Source organism: Podarcis melisellensis, assembly GCF_964234715.1.
Source record: "Podarcis melisellensis genome assembly, chromosome: 10".
Classification (NCBI taxonomy): Eukaryota; Metazoa; Chordata; class Lepidosauria; order Squamata; family Lacertidae; genus Podarcis; species Podarcis melisellensis.
Genome location: NC_138542.1, coordinates 71,980,008 through 72,007,066, shown reverse-complemented (window position 1 = coordinate 72,007,066; position 27,059 = coordinate 71,980,008). Strand labels below are relative to the sequence as shown.

Below are 27,059 nucleotides of genomic sequence, written 5' to 3'. Positions count from 1 at the left end.
AGCCAAGTCAGAATTGCCGGGGGTTGAAACAGATTAGCCTTTGGGTCCCTTCCAGAAAATAACAGAGGCCAACCAGAGTGTTTTGAGAAGCAAAGCGGCTAGTAAGCCTGATCTTTATTCAAGGAACTGTTGCAACAGGGTCTCGACTCACCCCACGCAGGAGGGTGGAGAACCCCGAACAATGGTGCTCAAGCCCTTATATAGACTTTTGAAATTGCCCACCCTGTAGCCCAAGACCACCCCCAAAAAGCATCATACATACATCACAGAAGGAGGTGGTCTACAGCAGAAATCCTGTTTGCCAGGACACCTGATAATGGTCACTGATTGCATTACCTGGGCAGCCTGGGCATTCTTTTGTGATGGTTAATACTTTAATTCCTGAGTCCAGCTCACAGGCTCACCCTATTCATTCACAAATACGCCCTTAAGACAGGATTTGTAAGCAAAAAGACAATGGGAAAGCGTTCCCCATTTGCCTTCTTTCCTGCAGAGGAATATTTGAGGTCATTGCGAGAGTCAAAATGGCTTCAGGTTTGCTCTCCTGTACTATTTCAGACACATGGTTCATATACTTAGGTATGTGTTTGCCTTGTACATTTAAAGATAAAGGGACCCCTGACCATTAGGTCCAGTTGTGGCCGACTCTGGGGTTGTGGCGCTCATCTCGTTTTACTGGCTGAGGGAGCCGGCGTACAGCTTCCGGGACATGTGGCCAGCATGACTAAGCCACTTCTGGCGAACCAGAGCAGCGCACGGAAACGCAGATTACCTTCCCGCCAGAGCGGTACCTATTTATCTACTTGCACTTTGATGTGCCCTCGAACTGCTAGGTTGGCAGGAGCAGGGACCGAGCAACGGGAGCTCACCACGTCGCGGGAATTCAAACCGCCGGCATTCCGATCAGCACATCCTCTGAGGTTTAACCCACAGTGCCACCCCTGTCCCGCCTTGCACATTTATGAACGTTGAATTTATATTTGAGACCTTAGAATTCTCATAACTAAGGTGAAGCCATAAAATTATTGCAAAGTAGAACCCATTGAAGAACAACCATTGAAGGCTTTCGAAAAGTTGAAATAGCAATAGGCTGAGAAACACATGAGAAAGGGGGGTCCCCCAGGAGGACAGGCAGAAGGGGGGTGGATATGAGGGGCAGGTGCTCCTCCTGCTCTGTTCACGAGTCTCCAGGCTGTTCTTGCTCAGGAATTTCCTCTCCTTCGGCCACCAATGGGTTCAGGAGCTCCTTGAATCGCAGTGTGTTCCTGTGGGATGGAGAGAGATCTTGTGGGGCGTTTATATCCCCCCTCCTTTCCCCCCCAAGGAGTTTGAGGTTTGCCGTACAGAGTTCTCCCCTTCCTCATTTAATCCCCACAACAACCCAAGGCTGTCAGGGGGGCTGATGCCCAACGTCCACCCACCCCGGCCCCCACCCCGCCAGCAGCAAGCTTTGTGCCCCTGTGGGGATCATAGCTGTCAACTTGCAGATTTGAAAATAAGGGACCAGCAGCCTCGAAAATAAGGGATCAGCAGCCAAAATAAGGGATCACAGGTCCCAAAGTAAAGAGCTCAGCTAATAGCAACAGTTTTGCTCCTCCTCCTTGCCAAAGTTGCGCTTTGTGCGTGGAGGGAAAGCGGCGGGTTTAACCCTTTGCCTGGAAGCTTGCTCTCATTTCATTTTAAAGCACATAAATATATATAAGTCGTCCCCATCTCCTAGCAGTCTCTGCTTTTCTTTTTTCCCCAACCGCGAAGGATGACGAGAACGGCAGATGCCAGCAGCAGTGGCGTAGTGTGGGTTGCCAGCACCCGGGGCAAGACAAGTAATTTGCGCCCCCTAACTGAGTGAGTGAGTGAGCCAGGTAGGGGCAGAGAGCTGCAAGTGCAAGCGCGCCCCCCAGATGTTGCGCCCGGTGTGGACGGCCCCCCTGACCCCCCCACGCTAGGCCACTGGCCAGCAGTGCAAAAAGTGTGGCACAACAAGCAAGCCGCGCGGGAGTTGTGATCGGGGGCAGGGGGAGTGTTTCCAAGCCTCAGCCCCCACCCCAAAAGCAATCGCAGAGAGCGACGGCCATGAATGAACTCCCCCCCCAAAAAAAAAACAGACACCGAGCAAGCCCTACGGCGCGCCTAGAAGAAAGGAGGAAGAAGCAGAGACGGCGGAAGAAGATTGGAAGAAATTTAAGGACTATCTTGGGAAATATTACAAAATTAATGAATGTTAGAATGATGTTGGTTAGAAATTAAGTGGTTTTCAGCTGTAATGACTAAGACAATTGGGGGGGGAATTCAAACCGCGACCTTCTGATCAGCAAGCCCTAGGCTCTGTGGTTTAACCCATAGTGCCACCCGCGTCCCAGGTTAAACATCCCCAACTCCCTCAATCGGGCTTGGTTCCTAGGCAATTTTATCATCTTGCTGGCCCTCTTAAACTGGGTGCACAGAACTAGAGACGGATTAGGGGTCCAGGGCAGATATTGATTCCCCCCCCCTCCTTACCTCTCCCTCTTGGACTGCATGACATAAGTCCGCTCTCGCTTCACCTTCGCCAAGTGGCGTTTCACTGCAGTTTTCTGTCCAGCCTGGTCTTGCTGGAACGGGAAACGCAAAGTTACACTGACTCCCCTCACAGCTGCCAAGGAGACGTCTCGTAGGACGCAGACATGGCCCAGGCAAGATGATACCCAAACCCACCCATGGAGCCTGAGGAGATTTCACCCCTCCCATACCCAAGAATCTCCTGATCATCTCCTGAGGTCTCTGCTGACTCTACAGAGAGGAGGAGCAATGTACTGCTCTCTACTTAATTAGTCAAGTGAGTGAGTCTCTGTGTGTGTGTGTGTGAGAGAGAGAGAGTAAGTCAGTGTGTCGGAGAGTGAGTGCAAGAGATAGTTTTTGGAGATAAGATTGCTGCTAAGAGCAGCTGCAGGCACTCAGAGTAGCATTGATGTATGCTCAGAATATTTAGCTCTGTATATAGTTTGTATTATAGCTGTAGTTATAGAATAAAAGAAGATACTTTACAGAGCTGCTCTCCGAGTGGTTTATACTCTGCAAGACTCTGCAAAACGCTGCTGCGCAACGACTGCATTATTGAGACAGTGAATCCGGTGCTCTCAGCTCCAAGCTGTGAGTCCACAGCACTGTGACCAGTTCCTGTGAGAAACGGAGGTCTCTGGCAGTGCTACCCAGCTCGCCCAGCCCAGTCGGGGCTGTAGTGCATGAGTCCAGTTGGTACACTGGCTCAAGGGCGATGCTGACAGAGCCATCCCAGTAAATCTGCAAGAACCAGAACCTGACATTGGAAAAGTCAGAACAGGGTCCCGTGCAGAGATGCGGTGGGCACACTTTTTCCTGGGCAAGCGGTTCAGTTGCATGCCTGCACTGGGAGTGACGGGAGCGAGGTCACCTCTTCTGCTGAGATGGGGAAGGAGCTGCTGAGAAGGAGGCAGAAGGCAGAGCCCCTGTATAATGCAGAGACACAACAGGCACCTTCCTCTGTGGATGGGTATTTCTGGACTCACTGCAGGGAGCAAGCAGTTCCCTCCGTGAGGGAGCCTTCCCAGACCCGCTGAAAGAGGCGGTTATTAAACCGCTTCTTAAAAAACCATCTTTAGATGCGGCCACAATGGCCAACTATCGCCCAGTCTCAAATCTTCCATTCTTGGGCAAGGTGATAGAGCGAGCGGTTGCCGAACAACTCCAGGCACGCCTGGAAGAAGCGGACCATTTGGATCCCTTCCAGTCGGGATTCAGGCCTCATCATGGGACTGAAACTGCCTTGGTCGCACTGGTTGATGATCTCCGGCGGGCTAGGGACAAAGGTGAGAGCTGTTTCCTAGTTCTGCTGGATCTCTCAGCGGCGTTTGATACCATCAACCATAATATCCTTCTGGGCCGTCTTGAGGGGCTGGGAGCGGGGGGCACTGTCATACAGTGGTTCCACTCCTTCCTCCTGGGCCGTGTTCAGAAAGTGGTGGTGGGGGATGAGTGTTCAGACCCCTGGGCTCTCACTTGTGGGGTGCCTCAGGGTTCTGTCCTCTCCCCCATGCTTTTCAACATTTACATGCAGCCACTGGGAGAGATCATCAGGAGGTTTGGGCTGGGTGTTCATCAGTATGCGGATGATACCCAGCTCTACCTCTCTTTTAAATCAGAACCACTGAGGGCGGTGAAGGTCCTGTGTGAGTGTCTGGAGGCGGTTGGAGGATGGATGGCGGCTAACAGATTGAGGTTGAATCCTGACAAGACAGAAGTACTGTTTTTGGGGGACAAGGGTTGGGCAGGTGTGGAGGATTCCCTGGTCCTGAATGGGGTAACTGTGCCCCTGAAGGACCAGGTGCGCAGCCTGGGAGTCATTTTGGACTCACAGCTGTCCATGGAGGCACAGGTCCATTCTGTGTCCAGGGCAGCTGTTTATCAGCTCCATCTGGTACGCAGGATGAGACCCTACCTGCCTGCAGAGTGTCTTGCCAGAGTGGTGCATACTCTGGTTATCTCCCGCTTAGACTACTGCAATGTGCTCTATGTGGGGCTACCTTTGAAGGTGACCTGGAAACTACAACTAATCCAGAATGTGGCAGCTAGATTGGTGACTGGGAGCGGCTGCCGGGACCACATAACACCAGTCCTGAAAGACCTACATTGGCTCCCAGAACGTTTCTGAGCACAATTCAAAGTGTTGGTGCTGACCTTGAAAGCCCTAAACGACCTTGGTCCAGTATACCTGAAGGAGAGTCTCTAACCCCATCGTTCAGCCCGGATGCTGAGGTCCAGCTCCCAGGGTCTTCTGGCGGTTCCCTCACTGCAAGATGTGAGGTGGTGCCCGCCCTGTGACCCTCCCTTCAGATGTCAAGGAGATAACGAACTACATAACTTTTAGAAGACATCTGAAGGCAGCTCTGAATTGGGAAATTCTTAATGTTTGATGTTTTACAATTTTATATATGCTGTAAGCTGCCCAGAGTGACTGGGGAAACCCAGCCAGATGGGCGGGGCGGTTCCCTCATTGCGAGAAGCAAAGCTACAGGGAACCAGGCAGAGGGCCTTCTCGGTGGTGGCGCTCACCCTGTGGAACGCCCTTCCAGCAGATGTCAAAGCGATAAACAACTACCTGACATTCAGAAGACATCTTAAGGCAGCCCTGTTCAGGGAAGTTTTTAACGTGTGATATTTTACTGTATTTTTGGTTTTTATGGAAGCCGCCCAGAGTGGCTGGGGAGGCCCAGCCAGATGGGCGGGGTATAAATAATAGATTATTATTATTATTATTATTATTATTATTATTATTATTATTATTATTTCTCAAACGACCTTGGCATCCACTGACAACCGACCTGAGCCCGGAGGAATGGCCTCACCTGGCCCTCATTCTCTGATGGGAGAGGCCAGAACTCGGCCGGACTGCTTCCCAGAAGGTCGTCCTCAGATTTGCGGTGTTTGGCTATGGACAGCCTCTCTTGGAACTGAAAAGGAAGAGAGGATTTGTCTCAGCATTTTCTGGTGGTTTACATCTCCACCCCCATCATTCAGCCCGGACACTGAGGTCCAGCTCCAAGGGCCTTCTGGCAGTTCTCTCCCTGTGGGAAGTGAGGTTACAGGGAACCAGGCAGAGGGCCTTCTCGGTGGTGGCTCCCTCCCTGTGGAGCACCCTCCCATCAGATGTCAAGGAAAGAAACAACTATCTGACTTTTAGAAGACATCTGAAGGCAGCCCTCTTTAGGGAAGTTTTTAATCTTTGGTGTTTTATCGTGTTTTTAATATCCTGTTGGAAACTGCCCAGAGTGGCTGGGGAAACCCAGTCAAATGGGCCAGGTATTATTATTATTATTATTATTATTATTATTATTATTATTATTATTATTATTAGATTCCCGAATCTGGTACCATCGAGTTCACCAATTTTGTTGTATTCATTAGAACAGCTTTTGCTTGGCTTTAAATAAATGTGCAATTGTTACCATTTTCAATTTTATTGAGTTGTTATCCTCTTTAGTGGTTCGTGCTACTCTGAATAACTGGAGATGAGTTTATGGAACAAACAGGACGGCAGCCCTAAAATGTTTGGAAGCCACTGCTCTAACCATTGCACCACACTATCTACGTAGATCTGTGCACAGATAGGACACAGCATAGGTAGTGCAGCCTTTGCCAACCTCGTGAACCTCCAGAGACTCTGAGCTATGACTCCTGCCAGCCCCAGCCAGCACGGCCAATGGGAGTCGTAGCCACCCAGTGGGCACCAAGTTGGCGAGGGCTGTGTCAAGGAGAGCTGGCGCCTTCCTGCACATGCGAAACACGAGGTGGTCTGTGTGTGCACATGCGCAGCAAGTCAGAGTTTGGCGCTTTCTGCCGTTGGAAGGCACAGCCATCATAACGCCCCCCCCCCCCTGAGCAAGGCATTTCAAGGGTGCCGGGTTCGAAACAAGAGGAGCCCCCCGACTGCCTCCCCGCCGTGCTCCTGGTCTCACCCGCAAGGTCTGGCGCTCCTTGTCCCGCTGATGCCGCCGTTCTCCCTCGGCCTGAAGTTCTGCCAAGCGCCGCAGAGCCGCCTCCTTCTCCTGGCGGGACAGCCAGACAAAGGCCTTCTCCCGGCAAGGTGGGCGAGGGCGGGGAGGCTGTGGGGCAGGGCGGGGGGCAAGGTGGAGGGCAAAGGCAAAGGCGAGTCAGGAAGGTCTTCCATACCCCAAGGGAAAAGCTCCCCACCAGCGCAGGAGCAGCAACCGCAACCTCCAAACGTTGGCCGGACTCCCAGCCTCTGTCTTGCCTAACCATTGGGCCTGCTGGCTGGGACGGACGGGGGTTGTAGTCCGGCAAGATCCGGAGGGCGCCGTGTTGGCTGCCGCTGTGCTGGTAGCTCTAGCCCACCCACGACACACCTGGGACCTTCCAGACAGGGCCGGCTCAAGACATTTTGCCGCCTGAGGCAAAGGTTCAGCATCTGCCGCCTGAGGCCACGGTCTCCCTCTGCCTCCTCTCAGGACCGGCCCTTCTTCCAGATATCCTGAGCTGCATTTCCCACTGGAACTGAACCGGTTTACGAAATCATCCCCCCAATACTCTCTTGCCCCAGGCCAGACCTCTTTCTTCCTCAAGAACTTCCACCCAACTTTGAACCTGTCTGGATGGACTACAGAAGGCACAGGTGAGTTGTAGAAACCAGCCTACTTTACGAAGATGACATGTCGATGTGGGATGCATGGACCAATTTTGTGCCTACACACACACACACACACACACACCATAGCTGTCAACTGTCCCTTATTTGGCGGGAAACTCCCTTATCCCGCTGCTGTCCCTTATTGATTATGTCCCTTAAATTTCCCGGGTTTCAAAGGAAGCAGCTCCTCTCCCTCCCTCCCTCCCTGCCAGCCAGGGAGGTGGAGCTTGGATGCCTTGTGCTGATCAAATCGGCCGCATTGCCTGGGGACTCGCCTTTGCTCAGCGCTTCCCACTGGAGAGGTAACGGTGGTTTTTCTTGCTGCGTCCCCTTTGCCGGGTTGCTGCGCTGTGGGAACCACCGCTTGAGGCTTCGTTTGCTTTCTGCCTTTGGCTCAGAGGGGCTCAGAAGTTGAACATACCTGTGCTCTGAAAATCCCTTATTTTGGCTGCTGGTCCCTTATTTCCGAGGCCGCTGGTCCCTTATTTTCAAATCTGTAAGTTGACAGCTATGACACACACACACACACACACACACACTATGTGGCCCCTGCAGGAGAGAATGTGGCCCTCAGGCCAAAAATGTTCTCCCTCCTTGACGCAGAAAATTTACGGTGTGAGAGCGATAAAAGCAAAGGCTGCATTTTCCTTACCTGGTGCCCACCTGCCTCTTCCGCAACCGCACTGCGGGAGCTGCCTGCCATCGCCCTGGAGCTGCTGTCTGCCTCAGAGTAAGCAGCTGGGTCCTCCCAGAATGGAGAAATCATGGAGCCTGTGGAACTCATGTCCACTTCACCGTCCTGGTGTGGTGCAGAGAAAGGAATCAAGACAGGGAGGGATTGGGGCTGGCCAGAGACATTTTGCTACCTGCGGTAAGTTTGCTTCAGCAGTGGCAATGGGGCAACCCTCTTACGGCAGTAGGGCAGGTAGGGGGCTGGGAAAATCTGCAGTCAAAATGACCATTACGTTTGTTAAATAAGCCTGTGGAGAGTTTAAGATTCACAGAGTTCCTGTATTGCTGGAGAAGACAGGCCTACATCCTATACCTTGTGGCAGGAAATCGGACAAAAAATCTTAATTGTTTCTCCTTCCTCCTTGCCTCAGTCTCTCCCTCTCTTCTTTCAAGCAAGGGCTCCGTTTAGAGCCCAGACCTCATTTTGGAAACTAATTTTGCATTTTGTAACAAAGGAGAATTTTCACCTGCGTACTACTCCGATGTATTTGCTGCCTGCATTGAAATGTAAGTAAACCTTTTGTTTTTACTAAAACATGCGGTTCATTCTTAGCAAAGGGGACAGAGGGGGGAAAGGTCAGCGGACCACAAATAAGCAGGATTAAAAGGTTCGATTTTCTAATTCCTAGCTTCGAGTCAGCTGCAAAAGCGCATAAGTGCTAAAAGGGATTTGCAGTCTGTTTACTTTCATATTTCTCCCCACACATGTGGGATAGGAGGTTTAAATTACGTTTCTTAGATTTAATCCTCAATTTATCTCCATCAAAGGGGTGCACAGCTCTGTCCCTTCCTTCTCACTTCCAACAAATCCAGGAGGTGGCAATTATTTTGCTCAGCGCTCACCATTGGCGCTGTAGTCTAAACCCCACTGAGCCTAGGGCTTGCCAATCAGCAGGTCGGCGGTTCGAATCCCCGCGACGGGGTGAGCTCCCGTTGCTCAGTCCCTGCTCCTGCCAACCTAGCAGTTCGAAAGCACTTCAAAGTGCAAGTAGATAAATAGGTACCACTCCGGCAGGAAGGTAAACGGTGTTTCCGTGCGCTGCTCTGGTTCGCCAGAAGCGGCTTAGTCATGCTGGCCACATGACCCAGAAAAACTGTCTGCGGACAAACGTCAGCTCCCTTGGCCAGTAGAGCGAGATGAGCGTCGCAACCCTAGAGTCGTTCGCGACCGGACTTAACTGTCAGGGGTCCTTTACCTTTTACCATTGTCTCTGGTGCCATCAACTGCTGGGCCACCCTACCACTCCCAGTGGGCACGAGCCGTCAAAGTCCTATATCCATACTTGCTTCCCCTGTTCCTCCAGCAACACAGCCGCCCCACTTCTGTGCCCTAAACCAGGCCCCGATCCCACCTGCCCCACACTCCTCCTTACCCAAGACACTCCAGAGCGCCTCTCGGGCTGGGCTATGCAGATGGAGCTCTCTCTTGACAGGCCCACACCTAGAGCTGCTGGCGTCCACACAGGCTCTTCGTCATGCTCTCCAGGGCTGGGGGGAGACAGCATGGCCATGGCGGTGGACTTCCAGGTGCCAACGGGGGCCTGCTCCCACAGGGGAGATGCCTCCAGCCTTCTGCTCGGTGCTCCAGGCTCCAGACCTCCCCGGTCCGAGTGGTACATCCCAGGGGCTGAGAGCATCCTTGATTGAGGTCCTTCAACTGGCAATGCTTCCGTCAATCTCTGTTCCTGACTCTGAAAAGCTTGTGGTCCTTCCGTCCCTTGAGAATCAAGGGTCTCCATATCTCCTTGGAGCTCCCGTTGCCTGCACACCCGGCACAGCTTCACGCCTTCTGGGGGATGGCGCTGCACCCCATCTTCCACCTGGAAATGCTCACCCATGCGCTGGACCTTGGGTTCCCTCAGATTCTGATGGAAAAGGGTGTTTGGGTCCTTCACTTCCTCGGGGGTTCCCTGGCGGTTTGGGAAATTGCTGTGGGGCTGAAGAGCTTGCTGCGGCTGGTACTTCAGTGGCTCTCGGAATGAGGGCATCTCCCTGTCCTGAGAACATGGGTCTTCTGCCCTCCTCATTCCTCGGGTGTCCTCAAGGTCTTGTGTCCTCGTCAACTCCTGAGGGTCAAGAGACTTGGACCTCCCCAGCAGAACTCCCCACAACTCCAAGCGATGCTGCTCGTGGGGCTCTGTGGGTGCTGGTTCCAGCTGGGCCACACTCCCCTCAGCTTTAAGGGAACCCCACCCAGCCTGTGGCTCCATGCTTTCCTGGGTCTGGAAAACTTGGGGATCGGTCACCCCTGGAACCTCGGCAGACGCAGAACATTCTTGCCCCGGGATTTTCTGAGGTGCCTTCAGCTTTGGTGACCTCACACGTCTTCCTGGGGGCTGACAAGGCCCCTCAACTCCCTTCTGGCTTGGGGGAGGCTGAGGGATCCTCTGTTGATCTTCCCATGTCTCACTTGTCTCAGTGGCCTCCTGATCTGTTGGTGGAGGCTGGTGGGACTCTGAACATCTCCACTCCTGAGGGAACTCAAGGACCCTGGTTCCCTGGGGTTCAGTTGCCACTTGCTCCTCTGGTTCACCGAAAGCTCTATTTTCTTGTGGCTGTCGGACCTCCTCAGTCCTCAGCCCTTGGGGCTGAAGAGCTTCCAGTTCTTGGTACAGCCCTCCCAGTTCCCGGAGCTGCTCAAGATCTACCTGGGGGGCCTTGTGAGGAGGAAGGGACTGGGGCAAACTGACCGGCTGAGCTACGAACATCTCATCTCTTTGCTCCTGAAGGAAGTCCTGGCTCACAGGACTGGGGGATTTGATGCTCTCCGCCTCCATTTTGTAACCTTCTCTGTGGGAGTCAAGACTCCCTGGAGTCCCTTCAGCAATGTCCAGTGTTCTCTGGTGCTGAAGAAGGTCCAGTTGACTTTGCCCTTGAGTGTTTTGTGACTTCTGCCCCACAAGTCCCTGAAGCAGCTCCTTCACTGCTTCACGAGGGCTTTCTGGTCTTTGGACAAGACCATCTCCTCTTGTTGGGGTCCAGTGCCCAAGTGTCTTAGACTTCCTCAGCAGGTTTCTCAGGAGCGGAGGGCTTTGCACCTCCCTCTTTTCTTGAGGATCAAGAGACTGAGGCTTCACCAGTTCCTGGGACTCTGGTTCCCTTCGCACAAACCCCTGGATCTGAAGAGTCTCGCTCTGAGAAGATTCCTGGAGGAGAAGCTCCTCCACTTCTCCACATTCTTTGGAGTGGAAAATCTGGGCACCCTTCAGTTCTTGGGAACAAAGGACCCCTCCCCTGTTTCTCAGAGGCCCTTGCACTTGGGGAGGCTCTATCTCCACCTGTCCAGTCTTCTGGGTCCCACACTCAAGTTCTTGTTGGAATTGAGGGCCCTCTATGTGTTTTGGAGGAAGTTCCTGAAGGTTTCCTGAATGGAGGACCGCTGCTCCTCTAAAATCCTGAGGTTCCAGCTCACCTTGTCTCTGTGGGTGGCACGACTTAGAGATACCCATGTTTTGCAGGTTAGTGGGATCTCCTAGTCCCTTTCCCTGGAATTCCCTCAGGTCAAGAGACTTTGATTTCCCCAGACCCAGCCAAGGTGGGAGGTCTTTTGTCTCCATATGTGATAAGGGCAGTTCAGCTTGGGACGTCTCACCCTCCATCAGCTCAAGAGTCTCTGGCATCTTTTCCTCAAGCGGAAGAAGACACGGTTGCCTTGCATCTGGCGGACCAATGCTCTCCAGATCCCTTTGCAAAAGCCCTTGGATCTCCAGAGGGTTCTGCTCCATCTGTGGAGCTCCTGGTGGTTGGAGGTATTCCTCTTCTTTCTGCCCTTGGAGCTGTTGGTTGTCTTCCTGCATTTCATTGGTGGTGCCTGGATCCTTCTCCCCAAGGTTCTCCTGGAGGTGTGAGGCCTCCTTGTCTCTCAACATCTTCTGCACAGAAGATCCATCTTCGTTCTTTGCAAGCGACGTGTCCTGCAGAAGATTCTTCTTCGCCTGTTTAGTTTCGCAAGATGTGACGTTTTCCAGCTCTTGGTTCTCAGGGACCTCAGGACAACCCTCTGCGTATCTCAGAGACTGGGGAGTTTCTAGTTCCTTTGAAGCCTGGCACCCAAAAGCGTGTGATCTTGACAGTTCCTGGGGCTCGAGAGACTTGGATTTCCTTAGCAGAGCTGCCTGAAGCTGAAAGGTTTCTTGTACATGGAAAGTTTGGGAAGACCTTTCCAGGGTGCCTTCCACCTCAGAGTGCTTGTCATCCATCTTGACCCCACAGCACTGTGGTTCACAATGTCCCTTGGGATCCACAGTTCCCTGGAGCTTGAGGTTCTCAGGATCTCTATCTGGTGAGCTCTCAGGTGGCCCCATCAGGTCACAGGATTCAGACACTCTCTCCAAGCAGTTCTGAAGATGAGAAGGGCTTTCTGCACCTGGTTCCTGAGGCTGAGATGACCGTGATGTGCTCTGAGCATCTGAGGCCTCCAGGCCTCTTTCTTCCTGAGATTCAAAGGTCTGAGTCTCGCTTTGTGGTTTCATCTGGAGATCATCCTGAACCCGAAAGGCTGTGGTCTCTGGCTCTCTTTGAACTCCAGGGGACTCCTGCTCCCTCAGTTTCTGTGGCTTCTGAGTCTGAAGATCTCTTGGGTCAAGAGACTTTGATTTTCCTAGTAATCTTCCTGGGGGCAGGAGACATTCAGTCCTACTGTGTCCCTCTAGGGCTGAGCAACCATTATCTTCAATCCTCCCTAGAGCCTCAGCCCTTTCCAGCCTCAGCTCCTTTCGGGGAAGGAACTGCGCCTCACCTGAGGGACCACAATCTTTTGTCTCACACCCCCGGAGTTCCTGGCATGGATGAACGTGACAGCAGCCAACTTTGTAGGAGCCACACATTTTGGGCACTTTCCCTTGTGACAGAGAAGACCCCCGTTTATCCTGCTTCTTTGGGGATCTCTTCACATCTTGGGGACCTTTTGCTGTCGGTGGAGATTTCTGGACCCTTGTCTCCTTCAGCACATCACGGGCCTGAGGGGTTTTCCTGGGGGGTTGAGTTGCTTCTGCCCTCCGCAAGCCCTGAGACCCCAAGCCTTGTGAAGCTGGCAACTTGGAGTCCACCTCAGGGAGAGTTTCCTGAGGTTGTGAAGATTTTGGGGCCTTCCTTTCCTTCTCCAGCACCTGAGAAGTTTCTGGTTCCTTTGGTTCCTGGGGAGAAACAATATTTTGGTGCGCACATTTCTTCGACTTCTGGGCCTCTGTCTGTAGCACTCCCTGGAGTTGGACTGCTGGGGGCATTTCTGTTTCCTGGGGCTGAGGAGAGTCCGACAAATTCCCATGTTGTGTCTCTTGCTGGGCTAGCTCCAAGGTCCACCACAGAAGAGGGGGTGTTTCTGGACTGCTACGTTTCTGATGCTGAGGAACCCTTGGGTTCCCTTCTGGCCCTGACTGTGGCTGTGTGCCATCATTCCCCATGTCTGTTTGGGTGGCCTGTGATCTCCTTGCTTCTTTTAGGGTTTGGGGGCTCTGGGAGGCTATTTGTCCCCGCTGCCCATAAGAAGCATCCTTCTCTCTCTGGATCTGGGTCTGAAAGGGACGCGGCCTCCTCAGCTCAAACGATTTTGCCTTCAGTCCTAGGATTCTCCACAGGAGAGGTGGAGATTCCAGGCTTCTGTGTTCCTCAGGCTGAAGAACCTGTGGAGCCCCCGATCTTTGAGAAACCGTCCCTGGGTCCTCTGATGGCTCCAGCTTTCTTTGTTGTTGTGCTTCCTGGCTCTCAAAAGCTGTTGTCTTCTTCAGTGGGGTTCCCTGGTCTTGGTGTGCTTCCAGCTCCCTTGTTTCTTGACCTGGAAAGGTCTCCCTCTCCCTTAGAACTGGACCATATAACCTCTCAGGTGGAGCCCTCTGAGCTGTCAATGCTCCATTTTCTGGCTGGGCCTGAGAGGCCTCAGCTTCCCTCAGTTCCTGAGGAGTACGAGTATCTGGAACTTTCCATCCCTGTGGCCTATGAGCTTCTGGTCCCACCGGTGGCCTTCTCTGTGACAGAACCATCAGTGACTTCTTCAGCTTGTGCTCTTCTGATTTCCTCATCTCAAAAGATTTTGACTTCAGTTCCAGAGCCCCCCACAGAAGAGGAGGAGACTCTGGTTTCTGGCCTCTCTGGGACTGAGGACTCCACATCTCCTTTTGTGGTACAGTCTCTGGAGTCTGTGTGTCTTCCAGACTCTTCTTGTCACAGGCCTGTGATTCTCCTGAATCTCTGGGCCATCCCAGCTCCCTCTTGGAAATTTCCTCGCTCTGAAGTATTTGTTGACTTCTCTGTGGAGATTTTTCAACTAGACGGGTTTCCTCCTCCCTCATTTCTTGAGACATTTCTTGTCTCTGTCCTTGGGTGAGAACATCTGATTGTCCCACCAAGGTTTCCTTCATCTTCTGACGATAAAGGATGCTCGGCTTTGGAGCCTCTGGTCGCGGCCCTGGACTCAGAAAGACATCTTTTTTCCTCATCTCAAATGATTTTGCCTTCTGCCACATAATTCTCCACAGAAGAGGCGGAGATTCTGGACTTCTGCACTCTGGGGACTGAGGAACCTGTGTCTGCCTTTGTGGAACTATGACACCCTTTGCTCCCTCAGATGAAAAGTCCTGTGTTTCATTCACATTTTGAGGCCTAGTAACCCTCACCCCTTTCTGGACCATCCCTTGCTCTTGAAAGGCCTCCTGAGAAAATTCCTGATGGCTCTGTGGTTCCTTCTTTGCTTTCTTCGCCTCAGAGTCCTCTGGTTCCTGGCACTCTTGGGCCTGAACAGCTCCTGCCCCCATTTGTGGGTGCAGGGGCTGGGTGCCAGCGACGTGCAGCACCCTCAGTTCCTGGGGTTGAAAAGCCCACGACCTCCTCAGCTCAAGAGACTTTGACTTCCTCCACAGATTCCTGCAGTGAGGAGGGGTTTCAGGATGGGAAAGTTCTGGTCCTTGCTGGCCTTGTGGGGTTTCCAAGCCCTCCGTCTTCTCCTCAGCTTGGGTCAGCTCCTGTTCCTGCTGCAGGCAACCATGGGACCTTCCTTGAGGTCCTCCTGGGATGTGAAGGCCTTCCAGCTGCCTCACACCCTGTAACTTTGCCATCTCCTCAGATTCAAGACTCAACGGCTCTGGGACCTGAACGAGTGCGTCACGGCTTTCTGGGAACTTCTGACGCTGCGGACCCGCCCTCAAATCATGGCTCCTCAGACCTTCCTTCTCTGCCTGTGAAGTTCCCTCAACTTCCCATTCCTGGGGCTGAAGAGCTTGAGGATATCCACATTTCTGAGGTCGACATACCTCCTGCTGAATCTGTGGCGACCCCCATGGCCTTCCCCTGGATAAAAGCTGGGGCTCAAGAGATTTTGATTTCTTCCGGAGAAACCTCTGGAGTTGGGACAGCTCTGGAAACCTCAGGTCCTGTCGGCACGGAATCTTGCCATGTCTCGCGTCTGGATCCAGGGACTCCTTGTGGACATCTTTGTGGGTCTGAAGGACCTCCCATGGTGGAGTAGCCTCTGACTCTCTCCATTCTGGGGGTTCGGGGAACTGTGTGCCCTGGGTGTGAAAGGCTATTTGACTCCTCTCACTGTGTGGGACTTCTGGTTTCCTGGACACAAGGGGCTCCCGCTGAGGTTCCAGATCTGAAGTCTCCCTCCTTTCGTTTTCTTGAAGGGCTTCTGTTTCCCGCTGTGGAATATACTGGAGGTCACCATGAGTTTGGGCATCTACGGCTTCCATCTCCCTACCCTGCATTCCTGGGAGGTGGGGCATCTCCAGTCCTTCCTGTGGTGTTTGCTGAGGGATTTCCGCATCCTGGCTCAAATCCTGGCTCAACAGGAACTCCAGAGACCCCAAGGATTTTGATTTCCTCAGCAGCGCAACCTGTGGCTCTAAGGTATCAGGACTCAACTCCTGGAGCAGAAGGCCTTGCTCAGCCTGAATCTCTTTGTCCTGAGGGAGGTTCCGGTTGCCTCCAGGAGCTACGGAGCCCTGAGGAGCCTCTGAATCTTGAAATCCTTTTTGCTTCTCGTGTTGAGAAGTCTCCGGTTTCCTCCACAAAGTCTCGCCTTCCCTCTGAGGTATCTCATCTGCAGTAAGTGCTTCTCCTTCAGATGGGGACGGTTCCTGGGTGAGGCGCAACTCCCGCTCCGTCTGCTGAGTTCCCTAGAAATCAAATCAAAGTTAAAGACTCAATGAATTCCCATAAAACCAGATAGGAGCAGCTCCTCCTTCTGGAAACGAATATTGAGGAATCAGCATTTCTGGATCTGTTATCTCTCTGACAGGACAGGCAGCATGGGGGCCCCGCAGGTCTACAAAACCCATAATCCATAATCTGGCTTATACATATAAAACCAAATTTACTAGAATAATAGCTAAAATGGAGATAGACTTGTAACCATTCAAGCAACAAACATACTAAGGTGCCATGTGCAAAACAAAGCCTGGAGATGCTGTAAACATGGAGTGGATAAATGGACAACTCTATCTTAACAAGTTACATGTGCAATAAACGTTATACATACTTTATAATTTCCTTAAACTTCAAGATTCAATCCAAATCTGTCAGTACTTTTAAAGGTATTCTTTGAACATTGTCCAGTCTTCACTAAATTTCTGGTTAGAATCTCCTCTTATTCTCCCCGTCATCCTTGCAAGTTCTGAATATTCTATCAACTTTGCTTGTCAATCAGCTTTCGTGGGGATTACATCACCTTTCCCGTTTTTTTGCTATTAAAATTCTCGCCACTGTGGTTGCGTACATGAAAAGGGTTATGTGGTGTTTTTTGGTGCATCAATAAAAAGCCCCAAATATTGTGCCCTCTCCCCAACTAGGGCCAGGGCCTTTTCAGTACTGGCCCCGACTTGGTGGAACACTCTGTCCCAAGAGACTAGGGCCCTGCGGGACTTGACATCTTTCCGCAGGGCCTGCAAGACAGAGCTGTTCCGCCTGGCCTTTGGTTTGGACTCGGTCTGACCCTTATGTTTCCCTCCCCTTATGGTCTTGATCTATGGGCTACTTTTAAAATGAGGCTGCATTTTAAATTGCATTTTAACATCCCCCCCATTTTGTTTGTATTGTAATTTTACTGGTGCTAGCCGCCCTGAGCCTGGCTCTGGCCGGGGAGGGCGGGGTATAAAATAATAATAATAATAATAATAATAATAATAATAATAATAATAATATTGAGTTTCTCCACCCCCTTGCTTGTTTTGGATGACCTTGTCTGAAACTTTTTGTACACAAATTCCAAATCTGTGTACAGCCGATTTCTGGGCCTGATGGGTCCCAGGAACCTGAGGTTGCAACACTTCCATCTTCCTGTCGGAGGTTCCGTCCGACCAAGCTGTAAATGGCTCTCTTCCTAGGACGTTCTTCGGAATCCATCAGGCTCTCCCCCTCTGATGCTGACTAACGACCTAAGCCTTTAATGAGGCTTCAGGCACGTTCCCATTATGCAGAGTATCCAAGCAGCAGAAGGAGCTGAGAAATATGAGCTACATCGCTGCGTTTATTTCTAACTACGCAGGACAGAAAAGAATGCATCTGCTCTCTGCAGGAGTCAGTGAACAACTGAACAAAGAAACAGGGAACCAGTAACATCAGCATGTGCCTCCCGTCTCCCGTGAGACTTCCAGCAGTCTGGAATGTAAACAGAGTCTTGTGACTCCAAAAACTGCACAGTGGCATAACAGAAATCTAACATCCTCCCCCTTTCTGTGAACACCACTGGGCAGTGTGTCAGTATAATCTCAGTACAAACCCAGTTTCTGTACATAGGTACAGTGTTGATCCCTTGGGACAACCTTGGACAATAAATCAGCAGGAATTTCATCACCTGGCATGTAGGACACGGTTATGAGTCCTTTCTGAACACATTCCCTAGCATGTTGCAGCTTGAGTCTTGTGACTCCAAAAACTGCACAGTGGCATAACAGATATCTTAACACTTCCCACACCATGGCACTGCCCCATGCCTTGGGCCCCGCTTCGTAAGTGGGTGGGCGAGCTTTCAAACTTACCCGTTGGCGGAGGGAGAGCTGCTGCTCCTGGGGAGAGGCGGGCTGCAAATCCCGGACCAGAGACGTCAGGGGTGATTCCTGCAGTCGGACGAGGAGTTTCTCAAAGAGGGCAGGGCAAGCGGCTCCCTCCTGGGGGTGAGACGGCAAGTGGTGAGCCTGAGCGACCGAGTCATCTATTGCTGTGGGCTTGTGGGGTCAGTATGGATGATCTCCTGGCTCCCTTCCCATTCCTGGCGTCCTGCACCCAGTGAGGGTTAGAATCCAGTGGAGGATTCTGTCACTGAACTAGCCAGACAAGCTCATATGTAAGACAAGGGCCACCTAAGTGTTACTCCTTAACTTAAAGAAAACAAAAGAGATTATTTTGGACTTTAGGAAATGTAAATCGAATATTCAGACACTCATTATTGAGGGGAAGTGTGTGGAACAGGTCTCGGTGTTTCGATTTCTGAGAGATGACGTAACCTGGGGAGAAAACAGCAAAGACCTGATGAAGAGAGCACAGCAGAGGTTATATTTTCTGAGACTCTGGGGTTGCGGCGCAGGAGCAGTACCTATTTATCTTCTTGCACTTTGACATGCTTTTGAACTGCTAGGTTGGCAGGAGCTGGGACCGAGGAACGGGAGCTCACCCCGTTGCAGGGATTCGAACCGCCGACCTTCTGATCGGCAAGTAGTGTGTAAATAAATATGTAGATTAGCTCTACAATGTCTCATGCTTCTTGCTGTGTTATGCCAGAAGATTAGTGTGCACGTGTCTTTTAATATATGTCGCTGAAGCGCACTGGAGAAGAAGAGGAATGCCTTTTTCAGAGCTGCGCTTACCGGAGGACACTCAGAGTTTGGGGGCTGCAGGGACACCCCAGGGAGTTTTCCAACAGGAGGAGGAGGAAGTGGGCAAAGCGTCATGTGGGGACAGAAGGGGAGAAGTTATGCTGGCTGGCTGGAAGAGGCTGTGACAGAGACACACTGGGATGCTGCTTAGGAGACACCTGAATCTGTTGCTGCAATGCTGGAGAACTCTCCATGAAATTCAGATGTGCTGTATCTCAAGAGGGATGTCGCAGGGAAGAGGGAACAAGCTTGTTTTCTCCTGCTCTGGAAGGTAGGACTTGAATCCATGGCCTCAAGTTTCAAGAAAGGAGATTCCGATTAAACATCAGGAAGAACTTTCTGACGAATATTAATAGACAGGATTGCAAGTTGTTTTTATATGCAATGGCAGCAGCAAGAATATTATTGGCACAAAAATGGAATCAAGAAGAACTGGCGACGAAAGAAAAACGGAGGATGAAGTTGATGGGCTATGCAGAATTAGATTAATGAACAGCAAGGATTCGAAACCTGCGGGACCAGAGACTCTTAGAAGACTGCAGTAAATATATGAACTACCGGTATTTGAAAAGTAATTGTGATGAACAGATCATGCTTGTAGGACTGCGAGAAGTTTTGTAAGGTGGATTATTCTAAATATTACAAGAAAGACTATGAAAAGAATTATTAGTTAAGGATAATTAAATGTAATAGGAAATTAAGAAATGAAGAATAAGCGATAAAGAATGGGAAATCATCAGAGGTGTTGATGGAAGTCAGAATACTGTATAAGATGTGAAGATATGTTGTATGATTTTTGGAACTGATATGTTAAAAAAATCAATAAAAGTGTGTGTGTGTGTGTGTGTGTGTGTGTGTGTGTGTGTGTGTGTGTGTGTGAAGAACTTTCTGACAGCAGGAGCAGTCCAGCAAGGCAAGGTTGTGGACTTTCCTCCTTCCTTGGAGGTTTTTAAGTAGAGTTTGGCTGGCCATCTGTCATGGGTGCTTTAGCAGAGATTTCTGCATTGCAGGGGGTTGGACTAGATGACCCTCGGAGTCCCTTCCAACTCTGCAGTTCCATGGTTCTATTGTTCCTTTCATGGACTGTGGATCTTTTGGGGCCCTTGGAGTGAGGCGACTGGCTCTGCTCCCCCTTCCCACCCTCCATGCCTCGCTTACCCTGTCACTCGGGATCCCGGACAGACTCTCCAGGGTGCGGCTGAGCTCCTCCTGCTGCTCCCGCTGCAGGTCCACCAGCACCGCGACGGCACCGTCCTGCCACGTCCCCTCTGCCCCGCTGGCTCTTCCCGGCTCCTTCAGCATCCGGGCGATGGCCTCGCACAAGGCGGGCGGCAGGTCCTCTCTACCACGCTCTGTGGGACAAGACAGGCAAAATGTGACGTGTTACGGGGAGAGGAAGGGAGCCGGGTTCGCTTAGGGCTCTGTAGTGAAGTTGGGAAATCTTGGTATGCCAAATAATAATAATAATAATTTATTATTTATACCCCGTCCATCCACTTTGGGAGGCTTCCAAAAAAACACTAAAATACAATAACCTATTAAATATTAAAAGCTTCCCTAAAGAGGGCTGCCTTTAGATGTCTTCTAAAAGTTTGGTAGTTATTTTTCTCTTTGACATCTGGTGGGAGGGCGTTCCACAGGGCGGGTGCCACTACCGAGAAGGCCCTCTGCCTGGTTCTCTGTAACTTGGCTTCTCACAGCAAGGGAGCCGCCAGAAGGCCCTCAGAGCTAGACCTAAGTGTCCAAACGTTGGTTCACGCAAGAGCGAGGCATTGTGGGAGAGATAAAATTGTGGCCTTCTGGGGAATGGGTGTTTAGTTTCATGTATGGAAGTGAGAGCAGGACCATAAAGAAGGCTGATCGCCAAAGAATTGATGCATTTGAATTGTGGTGCTGGGGGAGACTCTGGAGAGTCCCATGGACTGCAAGAAGATTGAACCTCTCCATTCTTAAGGAAATCAAGCCCTGACTGCTCACTGGAAGGACAGATCCTGAAGCTGAGGCTCCAGTACTTCGGCCACCTCATGAGAAGAAAAGACTCCCTGGAAAAGACCCTGATGTCGGGAAAGATGGAGGGCAGAAGGAGAAGGGGATGACGGAGGATGAGATGGTTGGACAGTGTTCTCAAAGAGACCAGCATGAGTTTGACCAAACTGCGGGAGGCAGTGGAAGACGGAAGTGCCTGGCGTGCTCTGGTCCAGGGGGTCACAAAGAGTCGGACACAACTAAACGACTAAACGACAACAAGTCTCATCATACAGCCATTGGTCAATTGGTAATTAACCTAAATAAATGATTGATCCCTAACCTGTCCTCCACATGGGTTTTCAAGGATAAAGGATTTGGGAATTCAGATGCAAAGGACAGAACATCTTGCCCTGGTACTTCGCCTGGCGGCGTTTGACCAGTGAATGGACTTTTGACTACTCGCTGTGTTCTGAACTATTGTTGCTGTGTGAGTATGGTTTTAGCTATTTCTATTTTAAGGTAAAGTTAAAGGGACCCCTGACCATTAGGTCCAGTCGTGGCCGACTCTGGGGTTGCGGTGCTCATCTCGCTTTATTGGCCGAGGGAGCTGGCGTACAGCTTCTGGGTCGTGTGGCCAGCATGACTAAGCCGCTTCTGGCGAACCAGAGCAGTGCACGGAAATGCCGTTTACCTTCCTGCCGAAGTGGTACCTATTTATCTACTTGCACTTTAACGTGCTTTCGAACTGCTAGGTTGGCAGGAGCGGGGACCGAGCAATGGGAGCTCACCCCATCGTGGGGATTCGAACTGCGACCTTCTGATCGGCAAGCCCAAGGCTCTGTGGTTTAACCCACATCGCCACCCATGTCCCAGATAGTTATATTTTACAATGTTTTTATTTTTTGTTTGTAACCTTCTAAGAAATGTGCAACTTTTTGAGCGGCTTGTTCAATAAACATGAAAAAGGACTTTTTGTCTTTTGTACTCTGTGCCTTTGCTCGGGGAAGCTAAACTGGTGCCTTACCGTTTGGAGACCTACCTGTTTAATTTCTGTCTGCGTCACGGTAAATGACCCAGGGCTGGGCAAACCCGGTAAATATTGAAGGGGGGGTTCTCCTCCTTGAACCCCATTCGAGGGTGGTCCGGGAAAGGAGGTTGTGGCAGCTTTACCGTCTGGCTTGTGATTTGCAACAACTAGCGATCTCTCCCCCTTCCTGGCCAAATCCTGCCGGTGTCTAGGAGGACTGGTCGGGGGGGGTGTGTCTGGATAGTCCCGCTCACTACAGGCTCCAACGGGTGAAGGAAGTGAGAGGCAAAAGTGCCAAGGGAAAGTCAGAGCTGGTGTGACGTGGGAGTTTGTGTGCCGGACCAGCAGCTGGGAGAGACCAGGGTTCAAATCCATGCTCCCCCAACCAGCTGGTAGTTAGATGGACAAAAGCCACAGTTGAGTGTGTCTGAGAGCTAGGAGCTGATAGGAGGCTGGCGGCTGAAGCCTCTGCAGGAGAGACCTGAATGATTTCTACTTGAATCTAAGGCTGTGGCCGTGGGAGAACTTTTTGGTTTGGTTGTGTCTGTGTGTGCGTGCGTGTGTTTTATTAAATTTTCTGTTTTACAATTCAAAGCGCCGTATTTTTCACTCCATAAGATGCACCTAGTTTTTAGAGGAGGAAAGGGGGAAAGCCCCGTTTTTTTAAGGATCAGCTCAAAGTTGCTCAGCTTCTTTTGCAAAGGGAAAAAGTCCCCTTTTTTGAGGATCAGCTCAAAGTTGTTGAGCTTACTTTGCAAAGAGCAAGAATCCTGTTTTTATGGGGTTTAACTCACAGTTCTGCAGCTTCTTTAGGAAAGGAAAGGGAGCCGTTTCTACAGTTTCCAGACAGATAATCTAACCAGCCAGTCCCATGTCGCTGGGGAAACAAACAGCCTCTGTCTGCAGAACATTCAACAATGGAGGCCTGGGCAAGAGCCAGCGATCGACCGCACATTCGCTCCATAAACCACACAGACATTTCCCCTTACTTTTTAGGAGGAAAAAAGTGCATCTTATGGAGCAAAAAATACGGTACTCCTTTTTACATCCTTAAGATATCAACGACTCCCCTTCTTCTCTTTCCATTGTTCATTTTACATATCTTAAATCCCTGCATATTTTACAAAAACTATACCATTCAGTATTCCATTATCGCATCCATCAAAACTTATTTACACTGTTGAAGTTATCTGAATGCTCATTTAATCTTAAAAAGACCGGAGGCCTTTTTATTAGGAATCATGACAACAGAAATTAAGAAGAAGGTTAGACCACCATTCATGTATGCCACAACTGCAGCCAGGATTCTAATGGCAAGAAATTGGAAAAGCGAAGCCATCCCTTCGGGCGAGACAGGGAGGTGAGTCACCGGGGGATCAGGACTGGCTATTACCCCATCAGATATAAAAGGCTGTCGGACCGCGCCCCAGGTTGCGGGACCAATATTGCTGCTTGCTGGAACCTGCCTGAAACCCTGCGCCTGACCTAGCCTGGTTTCCTGCCTTGGCCCTGTTGGACTGACTCCTCATGGAATCCATGGATTCGGGACCGGACCTGGACTGCGTTGCTCGGGTTATCCCCTGGGCCCAGCAGAATGTGTAAATAAAGCCATATATCCTAAAGACACCACAGTCTCCACTGTCCCTCCTTCCGGAGAAAGCAAACCTGGGTAAGCGCTTGGCAGCACTGGAATTTCTCTCTCTCTCTCACTCCTTCCATTGCTGTACCTGCTCCCAAGGAGGTCGGCTGCTTTCTGCCACGGCCTCTTTCCTGGGCACCCTCTGGCTCAGCAAGAGCCAACAAGATCTGGATCAGGCAGGATCTGTCCCTCTGTTGCTGCAGCAGCAGGCGGTCCAGCAGTACCTGCTATGGGGAGAGAAGCAGAAACACACATGGCCTCCGTGGCCCCACATCTACAGTTCTATTGTTCTACGAATGCGCTACCTAAGCCCAGGTGGCGAAAGCAAGGGGAGGAGGTTTCCATACTGGGGGCCACATTCAGCCAGGTCCAAAGGCCCTGACCTTGGATACGTAAAACAGCCGTGCACTTGAAGCAAGTTTCTTATTTTATGTGCCTTTTCCCATCTCGCCTTAATTCTGGCAGCGTTATTCAAACAGGGCAACCAGCCTCCTTTTAAAAACAACCCCCTTCTTTTGTGGGAATGTTCAGGGAGGCAGGAGAGGATATGTTGTTTAATAATATCCATCCTAACTTGCACTAGCAAGTTCCTTTACTTAGTGGAGTTTACATTCCCCTTTTAAACGCACAGCGGTTAGCTTGTTGCAAGCTGCTGCTCAATATTAGGATTCCTTGTAATCCCCTTTTCTCCCCCTTAAAAAGAATAGACATGACAGGGATCCATCACGGATGGATCCCTGAAGGCAGACTTAGTTACAGAGTATATACATGTGGAATCTATCCCATATGGGAATAGTCCCTTTGTGCATCTCTAGCTAAAAAGCTGCTAGTCCTATGATGGTAAAGGTAAAGGGACCCCTGGCCATTAGGTCCAGTCGTGGATGACTCTGGGGTTGCGGCGCTCATCTCGCTTTATTGGCTGAGGGAGCCGGCATACAGCTTCCGGGTCATGTGGCCAGCAGGACTAAGCCGCTTCTGGTGAACCAAAGCAGCACACGGAAACACCGTTTACCTTCCCGCTGGTGCGGTACCTATTTATCTACTTGCACTTTGATGTACTTTTGAACTGCTAGGTTGGCAGGAGCAGGGACCGAGCAACGGGAGCTCACCCTGTTGTGGGGATTTGAACCGCTGACCTTCTGATCGGCAAGTCCTAGGCTCTGTAGTTTAACCCACAGCACCACCCATGTCCCTAGTCCTATGATGGCGAGGAAGTCAAAAGAGATTGTGCAGCGTGCCTTGTCCTTTTGTGTTACCTGGGCAGGTAAGGTCACGCAACCTCTAGTCACATGCAAATGAAGTATGTCCCAGCTCAGGAGGAAACAGGAAGTTTTCTACTGACTGGAGCAAACATTTCCCTGCATGTCCACTCTAGGAAAACAAGGAATGTTGTACTTGACTGCTATCTATGTGTCACATCCTACATCTTTGCCAAAGGGGTTTGCAAAAAGTAAAGCGCAACTTTATTGCTGGGCTGTGAAAAATGCGCAGCTTAAAAGCTCCTGCCATCCCAGCCTACTGGGAGGAGTGTGCCTGCCGTCTCTCTGAAGGATGCACTGTTCTTCAACCTGTTGGATCACTGCATTGGTCATGAATGGTGCGTTTGATCAATCCCTGGGCAGTTTCCTAACAGAATGTCCTCCCCGGATAGGGGTGTGCCCATTTTCTCTCTGTATGAGTAACAGCTCTGGGCTTGCCTCGCTCCATTTGCAGGCACGCACAGATCAGCGACTCATGAGGAAGCAGAGAAGGGGCTCTTCTAAAGGCAGGAAGCCACACTTGGGCCCTTTGTCTGCTGTTCCATGTTCCCCTTCGCCTCTAGTTGGCAAGCACCAATATCCCATTTGGCTGATCATCCTGGTTTTACCGCCATCAATCTTCCTGGTACAGGTTTGGCCTCCTGCCATGCTGACGCTGGTCCACTCCCTGTGGCAAGCCGCAGCCGAGCCAACTCCAGGTGCCGGGCTCCGGGTTCGATGGGCTGCGAGTCCCAAAACCTGCCAAAGGAAGAGTCGCATGGAGTCAGCTGTGAATAGAAGCTGCCTGTCATGATCTGAATTAGCATCTAAGCTTTAGCTGTGACTCCTGCATTGTAGCGGGGCTGGGACCCTTCCAACTCTGCAAGTCTATTATTATTATTGATATATACTGCTTACCTACCAAACTGGCTTTTTAAGTGGTTGGCAACTATAAAAACGATCTGTAATTAAAATACACAACACCATTGAGATGTTCTCCCTGTCCCAAGCGATGGCTTGCTTGCGTAGGCCACCCTGCACCCTCCCGGGAAGACCTAGGGAGACCCACCAAGGCCCCCCACCCATGGGCTTGTTGGGAAACTGTGTACGTGCAGCTACTCACACAGAGTCAGTTAAGGTTTGGCAGACAGCCAGAAGGCAATCTGAAGGAGTAAGTCTGTCTGCCTGGTGATAACAGAGACATGGAGACAGCTCCCTGATTGGTCAAGCTCTCTCAAGGGAATGATAATTAATGGTCCACTAACTGGTAGTTCATGAGTTCAGGAGTTCTGTGTGTCAGTGTAGGAGTTGTGAGTCGTACAGAGCTAGCAAAAGATCCGTGTTCTGTTCCTGTAAATAGTCCACTGTATATAATAAACACCTAACTACAAGTTCCTGGTTCCTGCTTCGTCTATCCTGTCTGCAGCCAAGTCGCCAATTGCTTCCGTGGATTCTGCGTTTACTCTGCTAGGTCTGGCTAAGGTCCTGCAACTAGTCAGAAAGTTGCAAAACACCAAATAGGTTTTGCCAATAGGGCTCACCTTTCTCCCAAGAACAGCTCTATCGCAAGCAGAGCAGCAGGGAACGACGCCTCCTGGTGGACGAGCTCCGTCTGTGCGTGCAGATGTAACAGTTGGCGCGAGGTTTCTGGGTTGCTGCAGAGAGAGGGGGGCAGCATAAGGGATCCATTAGCTCAATGTTGCCTGTACTGACTGGCAGCAGCTCTCATAATAATAATAATAATAATAATAATAATAATAATAATAATACTTTATTATTTATACCCCGCCCATCCGGCTGGGCATCCCCAGCCACTCTGGGCGGCTTCCACAGAGATCAAAAATACACTAAAATGTCATACATTAAAAACTTCCCTGAACAGGGCTGCCTTAAGATGTCTTCTGAATGTCAGGTAGTTGTTTATCGCTTTGACATCTGATGGGAGGGCATTTCACAGGGCGGGCGCCACCACCGAAAAGGCCCTCTGCCTGGTTCCCTGTAGCTTTGCTTTTCGCAATGAGGAAACTGCCAGAAGGCCCTCAGAGCTGGACCTGAGTGTCTGGGCAGAACGATTGGGGTGGAGATGCTCCTTCAGGTATACTGGGCCTTTGAGGCCGTTTAGGGCTTGAAAGGTCAGCACCAACACTTAAATTACGCTTGGAAATGTACTGGGAGCCAATGTAGGTCTTTCAAGACTGGTGTTATGTGGTCTCGGCAGCCGCTCCCAGTCACCAGTCTAGCTGCTGCATTCTGGATTAGTTGTAGTTTCCGGGTCACCTTCCAAGGTAGCCCCACGTAGAGCGCATTGCAGTAGTCCAAGCGGGAGATAACCAGAGCATGCACCACTCTGGGGAGACAGTCTGCAGGCAGGTAGGGTCTCATCCTGCGTCCCAGATGGAGCTGGCAGACAGCTGCCCTGGACACAGAATTGACCTGCGCCTCCATGGACAGATGTGAGTCCAAAATGACTCCCAGGCTGTGCACCTGGTCC

The 27,059-nt window shown here is 51.0% G+C and overlaps 3 protein-coding genes across 5 annotated transcripts in view; 1 reads left to right on the top strand and 2 right to left on the bottom strand.

The window, feature by feature from the left end:
• The window catches only part of LOC309378669 (interferon-induced protein with tetratricopeptide repeats 5-like), a 191,789-nt gene that overhangs the window by 6,004 nt on the left and 158,726 nt on the right, over window positions 1-27,059 (top strand). The window lies entirely within an intron of this gene.
• Window positions 86-11,486, bottom strand: LOC309378563 (uncharacterized protein). Of its 3 annotated transcripts, XM_081926836.1 has the most exons (7): window positions 9,265-11,486; window positions 7,812-7,958; window positions 6,471-6,617; window positions 5,326-5,465; window positions 3,267-3,558; window positions 2,500-2,703; window positions 86-1,265 (listed from the first exon to the last, which is right to left on the bottom strand). In XM_081926836.1, exons 1-7 carry the CDS (start codon window positions 11,446-11,448, stop codon window positions 1,203-1,205), a joined length of 3,177 nt encoding a protein of 1,058 aa, XP_081782962.1. In that variant the 5' UTR covers window positions 11,449-11,486; the 3' UTR covers window positions 86-1,202. The 3 variants fall into 3 exon arrangements, with proteins under 3 accessions (XP_081782962.1, XP_081782963.1, XP_081782964.1); XM_081926837.1 differs by lacking the exon at window positions 3,267-3,558 and having other exon boundaries at window positions 87-1,265; window positions 2,500-2,591; window positions 5,337-5,465; XM_081926838.1 differs by lacking the exon at window positions 3,267-3,558 and having other exon boundaries at window positions 87-1,265; window positions 2,500-2,591; window positions 5,361-5,465.
• Window positions 11,465-26,217, bottom strand: LOC309379806 (uncharacterized protein; the record flags this gene model as incomplete). The annotated part of the gene is made up of 6 exons (XM_081929259.1): window positions 26,110-26,217; window positions 25,198-25,327; window positions 19,855-20,048; window positions 17,863-17,991; window positions 11,510-16,002; window positions 11,465-11,468 (listed from the first exon to the last, which is right to left on the bottom strand). The coding sequence occupies exons 2-6, from the start codon at window positions 25,235-25,237 to the stop codon at window positions 11,465-11,467; spliced, it is 4,860 nt and encodes a 1,619-aa protein (XP_081785385.1). The 5' UTR covers window positions 25,238-25,327; window positions 26,110-26,217.

Bases quoted from the DNA above. Each gene is read 5' to 3' on its own strand.
- LOC309378563 (XM_081926836.1), bottom strand. From the start codon at position 11,448: ATGGAGACAAAAGACCTCCCACCTTGGCTGGGTCTGGGGAAATCAAAG. The intron at 6,618-7,811 runs GTAAGGAAAATG...CCTGCCCCACAG, and splicing joins AAGAGGCAGGTGGGCACCAG to CCTCCCCGCCCTCGCCCACC. The intron at 5,466-6,470 runs GTGAGACCAGGA...CTTCCTTTTCAG, and splicing joins AGGAGCGCCAGACCTTGCGG to TTCCAAGAGAGGCTGTCCAT.